Source organism: Glycine max, chromosome 8 (assembly GCF_000004515.6).
Source record: "Glycine max cultivar Williams 82 chromosome 8, Glycine_max_v4.0, whole genome shotgun sequence".
Lineage (NCBI taxonomy): Eukaryota > Viridiplantae > Streptophyta > Magnoliopsida > Fabales > Fabaceae > Glycine > Glycine max.
Window position 1 is genome coordinate 47,218,801 of NC_038244.2, and position 8,384 is coordinate 47,227,184.

The 8,384-nt window shown below is 32.3% G+C and overlaps 1 protein-coding gene across 4 annotated transcripts; it reads right to left on the minus strand.

Moving 5' to 3' along the window:
• Positions 1-776: 776 nt before the first annotated feature.
• On the minus strand, positions 777-7,465 carry LOC102663284 (lysine-specific demethylase JMJ25). Of its 4 annotated transcripts, XR_005892482.1 has the most exons (7): positions 7,178-7,465; positions 6,992-7,108; positions 6,064-6,263; positions 4,926-5,255; positions 3,925-4,387; positions 2,533-3,048; positions 777-2,461 (listed from the first exon to the last, which is right to left on the minus strand). XR_005892482.1 is itself a non-coding variant. In XM_041017822.1 (6 exons), the coding sequence occupies exons 3-5, from the start codon at positions 6,148-6,150 to the stop codon at positions 3,947-3,949; spliced, it is 858 nt and encodes a 285-aa protein (XP_040873756.1). In that variant the 5' UTR covers positions 6,151-6,263; positions 6,992-7,108; positions 7,178-7,465; the 3' UTR covers positions 777-2,637; positions 3,925-3,946. The 4 variants fall into 4 exon arrangements, 3 of the variants coding, with proteins under 3 accessions (XP_040873756.1, XP_040873755.1, XP_040873757.1); XM_041017822.1 differs by having other exon boundaries at positions 777-2,637; XM_041017821.1 differs by having other exon boundaries at positions 777-3,048.
• Between the last annotated feature and the right edge of the window lie 919 nt (positions 7,466-8,384).

Sequence of the window (8,384 nt, forward strand, 5' to 3'; positions counted from 1 at the left end):
TTTTTCCTTTGCTCAAAGATTTGGCCTGTTTGGTGGGAGACTTTGTCTTGGCTGAATATCTCTTTGGTGTTCCCCTCTAATCCAATCCAACATTTTCTTCAGCACTCTTTTGTGCAAGTGGAAGGGCTTAGAAGAGGAAGGTGGCAAACTTGGTGGATGGCTGTTGTTTGGTCTATATGGAAGATGAGAAACAGAATTCTTTTCTCCAATGATTCCTTTAATGGCAGCAAACTTGTTGATGATGCAGTTTTTTTAGTGTGGTCTTGGCTCTCAAATTTGGATAAGGAATTTAAGCTCCCTTTTAATCTTTGGTCATCTCACATTAGAGAAGGTTTTTTGGGCTAGGCCTCAGTGGTTCCCAGTAGGAGCTGCTGCAGATCTTTAGTTTTATTTTGTAGCCTTTCAATGGTTCCTCTTCAAACTGGTGTAGTTTTTACTGGAACCATGAGCATGGAACTATCTATGTTATTTTTTTCAGTACCTCTGGTACTTTTATAAATATATTATTTTTGCTGATAAAAAAAAAAAAAGTATTTAATGTTATTAAAGTAATGGCAATAAGAAGTTGAACCTTTACCTGACAGAAGGCCAGTTATCGTGCATCAAATATCAATACCACATTCATAAGCCACTCTTAAAGAAGAACAGTCACAAATATAATATAAAGTTCAAGGCTGAAAATATGCTGCTATTCAACTGGATAGTTCCAAAAGAAAGATCACTTTGGATTAAGCTCGCCACATATTAGTAGAAGAACATTACAAAACATAAGCATATTTGATAAATAAGGAAACGCTTTCCATTTTACTTTGATTGAATTGAACCCTTATAAGGTAAAATTGTTATACTTCAGAGTGTAAGAGAATCACTCATTACAAGACATAACATTTAGAGTTTGGTTCTAATGATTGGATATTTTTAGCCAGATCAGACTTGACCTGCATTAGAGTTCAGTAGTAGTTAGTAGATTAGGTTGCAGTCCCTACAGGAAAAATATATATCAGCCCATATTAACCATAAACAGTAATAAATTCTTCTTACAAATTTGAAAAAGAATACACATTGAAACCATATTTCTCCAAAATATAGTGTTGGAATTTTGTTTGGTATACTTGAATGCATGAAAGTGTTTCATTTTTAAGAATATTGAATACAAGAACACTGTATAAAAAAAAAAAAAAAATACATGAACACAATATAACAAAATATAAAACCAACGTGCATTAAGGATCTCATGTTTTTGTATAAAAGCATAAGTTTTATTTTGATATACTGTCAAATGTAAAAAAAAAATTGTAAATTAATTTAATATTGAGTTAATTAATAGGCATGTGCATTGTTTGTGCAAGAAAATTATATTCAACTAGAAATATTTATCATATAACTTTAATAATAATTATCATGAATATCAATAAATTTATCACACATATGACAGTTTGTGATTAAACAATAGTGTAAAAGTTTTTTACACTTTCAATCAACTAACTAGAAATGATGACATATAAAAAATTATTAAATTAATTATTATAAAAGTTAACAGACTTAATATATATGATAATTTATAATTAAATAAAAGTGTAAAAAGTTTTTATAAAATTTCAGTGCATAAATTATTTACTATGTATTATTTATTCTAAAAAATTATTTTAGATACGATTTTTAAATAATTATTATAAAAATCAATACTCTTATCATAATTGATAATTTATGATCAGATTTTTATCATAGTTAGTGAATTTGAATTAAACTCTAAAAGCAAATACAATTCAAACCTTGAGGGGAATTAAACTCAAAGAGAAAACTACAAATCAAGTTGATGGAAATAAAAATAAAAACTAAGTGCAAAAAAAGAGCCAGCAAAGCAACCAATTGAACTCCAACAATGCATGCATTAGCAACAGCATTCAGAATGACAACAAACCAAGTCACAGGAAAGAAATTAATAAATCATCACACATTCAAAATAAAATAAAGGCTAAAATACACTATTGGTCCCCTATAATGCTCAATCCGCAATTTTGGTCCCCCTATTTCCAAATCAAGACATTCAGTCCCCCAATTTTTCAAAATCAGCGATTTTGGTTCTTCTGTTAGTTGACCGTTAATTGATTATCCATGGTCAAACATTGAGTGAAAAATAAAAGTATCTAGGAGACCAAAATTGCAGATTGAGCATTATAGGGGAACCAAAAATGTATTTTACCCTAAAATAAATTCATGAAAATAAGGACATCCATGTAAAACAAGCAATATTAATGAAACATACAGCAGGAAGAAGGTTGGAAACTGCAGTGCCTGATGATGTAATGGCTACTGCTGGAATGTGAGATCCTCTTCCATATCCAACAGCATCATATGCAAGTGAACGCTCATCGAAGCATGAAATACATGTGATTAATTTGTGACTTGCAACAGCAACAGCAACAGGGGAAGGTCTAGATCCAGGAGCAATACACAAATACTAAACAAAAGAATAAATCAGAATCATGCATTAATATTGGTGCATATGTAATATTTATCAGATCATCTCACCATCAAACCAAGTCTTGTGCATTCTTCAACAATAAGCGATCCCCAAACAGTGTTAATATTGGCACTTTCTTTCAGGGAGTTTGATAATTCATTGGCATGATCCAACTGATAATACAAGAGACAAACATAACAAGGACAAACTTCAGACAAATACAACAGATAAACATAACAACTAGAAATAACCTGGCAAATGAATAATTTTCTTCTTTTTTCTATGGTACATGAATTAAATTTCCCAAAATCTAAGGTGTTCGGCAACCATCAAAGCTAGATATCTAGGTGAAATAGAGCTTATTTTTAGATCTAGACCATTTGGTTATTTAAATTTTAAAAATCTTGTTCATCTTATAATTGATTTTGAGATAGAATTTGTTCTTAAAAAGCTCAACTCTAAGTTGGCTTTCTTCTAGTCTAAAATTTTCCAAACTTCCATTCCCTTTTATTCTTCCTCTCTCACAGAGTCATTGCAGAATAAGATAAAGGCGTAAAGACCTATACATCCAAAAGTCAATCATCCTGCAAAAAAAAAAATATTATAAATTGAATTTGAATTAGTTTTTTTGTTAGAGCTGTAATAAAAAGAGTAAAAACAATTCATAAACTTTACCTAATGTAACATGAATAGAGTTCAAACGTGCTGTCTTCGTTCTTTTAATAAAATGTTGAATTTCAGTACAAGGTAAGTGGGCAGTGTACTGTCTGTGATTCAAGACCAAAGGGATCTTGTGTGCAGTGTTATAAAACTCAGACTGGACCAGCCAGTCCAACCAGTTAAACCGGAACCCGGGCATAGCACCGGTTCGGGTCACATATCAAATCGGATATGCATCTAACCCGGTGCCATGTAATCAACCCAACACTGAACCAGTAAGAACTGGGAAACTCGGTCTAGTCGGATACACTCAATTTCCCAGTTGTACTCTCTCACTTTGCAAATTATAAAACATATTTATTTGAAAAATTAATGAATATTTTGGACTGGTAATTGCACTATAATGCTATTCCCAGCCTTTGTTTAAAGAACGAACACAGTTGCAATTGCATGGCATCTATTGTCATATTAATGAAAAGCTCATTACCACATAATAAAATAAGCAAAGAAACATTTTTTTTATTTTCTAAATAACTATTTATTAGCAGCTTGATCCTTCACCCAATCCTTTATGACATGCATATTTACTGAAATTTTTATCAGAATAAAATAAGGGAATGGGAGAATGTCATTGTTATAAGGGTGCAAAGCTCCAAATATTAAAATTTAAAAATATAAAAAATTTTAACCTAAAGGTGAAAATATTTGTTATAAAAGACTCAGGTTGATAAGGAGTACTCAGACAGATTACTGAGTCATTTTAATAATTTACCTGCTTTAAAGGACAGCAATGGACATACCTAAACACTCTGAAATGCTTCTTCAGATATTCCTGCAACTTAGGGACATCCTGTCTCCAAAAAATATCCCAGAGAGCACCATCTGAAGCACCCCCCCCCCAAACAACAAATCACCTTGATTTATTTTTACTTTGTCAACCTCTAGGAGCTCTGATCCATATGAAATGCCATCCTCATTAGCAATGGCAACCTCATTACTACCAGACGGTTGATGAAACTGATCAACTTCTTTCCCATCACATAATCCACCTTCTTGTTCCATGACTTCAACACTACTTTGCCTGTCCAAAGCATTTATTGTAGAAGATGAATTATTAAGCATGTCAACATTAGTTTCTCCATCCTGATCATCACCAAGTAGCTCCCTTTTCTCTTGCTCGAGATGCTTTTGCTTCAACTTCTCAATGACAGTAAGTTGATCAGAATCCAGTTTCACTTCTGCAATATGAGTCAACACATTTACCTAAAACAGCCAAATTATTAAAAAAAAAAATGCTTCATTTCCTTCATTGATAAGCATGCACTCAGGGCCACATACAGCAAAATATACAAAACACTAACAAATGTTTGATCAGGAAAATCTATGCAACTGACATAAGTATATATACGCAAATTAAAGCCTTCTCTAAGCCAAAGGCATCATTCATTTCAAGTCCTTAAACATACTAATGTGATGATTCTACTATCATAACAAGAGTAGTTTTTCTAATTATCAGTCAATCATTATAACAACCAGGGAAATAACTCGTCAAATATAGAATCAAATGAGAGTTTATGAATTGAAGACAATGCACAGAACTTAAAAACTGACATGGAACTGAAGCCACAAACTACTCATAAGAAACAGAACAGAGAAATGCAATGGCTTATCAAAGACAACACTTTATACATCCTACAAACTATACACCATCCAATATGAAATCTATTTAAAAAGTTCAAATAATTTAGAAGAAATCCTTGAAAATAACAGCCCAGGAAAGAAATAAGCAAATAGAGCATACTGCATCAGACATATCACAATGGAGCTTAGTCACTGAATCACCACGTCCAAGCTCCTGAGGAAATCCATAAGCAATATATGTTTTTGGCCCCAGGTCTGGCTTTAGAGAACCATTAGGCAACTTCACAGCAAGGTTAAGAGAACCTTTGTGAGGATCAGTATATTCCTTGAAGGGTAAGGAAGATATGAACTCAGCACAATGACGAGGCAATTGTTCCTCAAATAAATTAGAAGGAGGCCAATCTTTTAATTTCAATATCTGTGGCCAAGCAAGCCAATCTCTACGACCATTTGTATAGCCAGTAAAAAGTTGGTGGATATTAATTTCCCCCTGCATTTAACCAATACCTCAAAAGAGAAATGCAGAAATCAGCAGCAACTGAATAAACAAGTCCAGTAAAGAATTACTAAATCAGTAAAATAAAGCAGATATGATTTACTCTAGTCTGATTACTAAACAGAAAAACAGAATGAGTACAAATCGAAAATAACATTTTCAACAAACTAAAAAAAATAAAAAGCACATTTTACCCAACATCAGCTAGATGCTGCAAGTCTAAGAACTAGACAAACATACCAAAGGATGCAAGGGCAACAAGAAAGGTCTGGGCAGGCAAAGCAAAAACAGCAAAATGGGGCAGGGACAAGAAACAGCCAAACATTGAGATAAAATTTTCTAAGATGATAAGATAAGGAGCAAAACCTAGGACTAAGAAGATGAATATGATGATGATGGTAGCAGGATAAATTGATCACACTAGCCATATTTCTTGAGAATGATGGAGAGACAGCATAAAGCATGAAACAAGGGCTTAAAATTTGAGACTGATATAAAAACTACACTCAGAAAAATGATTTCTAATTATCACCCTAATGTGCGTTTTGTTTACCAACATTCCACCTTAGGCCGGTATCTCTTTATGACCCAGATAGCAGAACATCTACAAACTGTTTCTTAAAGTGGAACCATCCACCAAAAAATTGTAATTTTTCAGTACTTCACAAAATATTTCAAGGACATTCTGTTCTGATGACTCTATGGAATTCAATAATCTTCATGAGAATGAAGGTGAAGAATTAAATTTTTGTAAAAAGCTCTCCATGGTCAATAAAGTTAAAGATTGGGAAATTAAGCAAACCTCAGTCCAATCTAAGCAATCAATTGTTTTCTCCGCCAAATGTTGGCCATGCTTGGTATTAGTTACATGACGTAATGCACGCCACATGACAAGCGATTCCCAGCTTAAACCAGATGTACATTCAAGCACATTGCTGACAATTACAGGCTCCCCCTTTTCCCAATGCCACTGAAAATGCCTTAAATCCTTGTACTGAAGATCTACAGCATTTGGATAGAATAAATAGTTGTCAGTCAAATCTTCTCAAGAAGCAGCCTTCCTCATATTACTATAGCTAACATCTGTGTTTCTATCAAGCTTCAAACATGAACAGAAGTTGTCTGCAGTCTTAACTACATTTTGAAGCTTGTATGCTTGCACTAGTTCTTTTGCTTTACACACTAACTCAGACAAAATGTTGACCCAATACGCTTCTCAGTTCAAGAAAACCATGGTTACATTCATCATTGACTTTTGGACAAGGAATTCAGGGAAGTAACAACTAGTTGCAAGTAAAACTTAGATATTCTTAGGAAAGAAATGAGCTTGTACCCTTGGAATAGATCTATCTTCTACCAAATTGAGTTTTTTGAGGGCAGCTCTAGTGCATTTGGATTTACATGTGTCAATCGTAGACCAGACATGACACATAACCCACACCGTAGGAAATAACATCAAGCATAAATACAGGAGGGAGTTGATGTTTTTATTTTTTCAGAACCCAAGAAGAAGATAAGGATCCTCTAGATTATAGGAAACAAAGAGAAAGGCCCAACCAAACCGTAATGAAAGATTCCCTTTTTTCATTCACAAAGGTGTAAAAGATAGAAAAAAGAATTGACCATTTAACGTTAAATATTCCAAATTACATGAAAAATGATAGAAGCAGTGAATGATGGTAAATAAAACAACAAAAACAGAAAAGATATCAAAAAGGCATGTCAGGCACCTGGTCTAGAGAATCTTGAAGCGAATAATGGGCTTCTTGAAAAGTAGAGAAGGAAAATTCATTCCATGCAAGGGTCATTGACAGAATGGAAACACTTTCCAGCTCATCTAACTCAATCTGGGAGCGGCTAAAGAATTAGTATTTAAAGTTATTAAAGTAATGGCAATAAGATTGTTGAACCTTTACCTGAGGTATGAAAAACCAAAAAGAACCTTTCTTTCTGGTGACTGACATTATCATCCAAGTTGACATAGAGTGATTTAGAGTGGGTGTCGTTCTTGGAAACATAAATGAGAGGAAATACCGAGGAGGAGTGGGGTTGGGAGCAAAACAAAGTGAATGTCTTAGGACTGGGAGGGAGCGCCACCTGAAACCTAAGGAATCCAGTTGGGGAAGAAGGGGAAGGAGAATTCAAGATTTGGAGAGCCTCCTTCAGTTTCTCAAGTCCCTCCTCCAATGTCCCTCCTCCAATGCTAACGGATATAAAACCAAACTCTCACTCTCTATATATAAATGAAAACCGCCAAAGGACATTATTATATTATTGATATTCTAACGGATCTAAAACCAAACTCTCATTCTCTATATATAAAAAAAACCGCCTACATAATTATAAGATTGAACATTTTATTATTGATATTGGTAAGAATATTAGGTAAAAATAGGAGAAAAAGAGTCTATTTATGGGTTTTTATTATCAATTACGGGTAAAAAAAATTTTAAAAATTTTCCTAAACGGGGTAAGTCGAAAAAGTTGTTAGGACTTTTAACGTAGTAACACCTGTTACGACTTGTTATTTTTTTAATTGAAGTCGTAAAAATATGTAGGATTTCAGTGCAAATGTTATTTTTTTACGACTTTAAAGTCGTTTTTTTTTTAAAACGAAAGTCATATTTTGTTTTACAACTTTAAAAATCTGTAAAACTATTTTTTTTCTTTTTGTTAAATTTTTTAAATGCTTTTTTACTATTTGTAGACATGTTTTTGTTATGTTAACCTATTTTTTTTCTTTTCGTAAATCTGTTTTTTCTTTTAAATTTAATATTTTTATGGTTTTATTTTTATTTTAAATAAAAAATTTAAAAAATATATTTAAATATATAATAAATAATATTAAGTTGATTTTATTAGTATATTTTTTGTGATTTTATTTGATATGTTATTATTTTATTTTAATGTTTTATTATTTAAAACATGTTATATATATTTTTAATATAGGTTACTTTAAATGTTTTTTTATTTAAAGTTTAAATAATCTATCAATAAAAATTAAAAATAACATAATTAACACATTAATATAAAACACACAATACAAATAAAACACATAATTGCTTGGTTCACCATGTTCATCAAAATCATGTTGTTGCTCATCATCACTGAAGTCGCTAACAT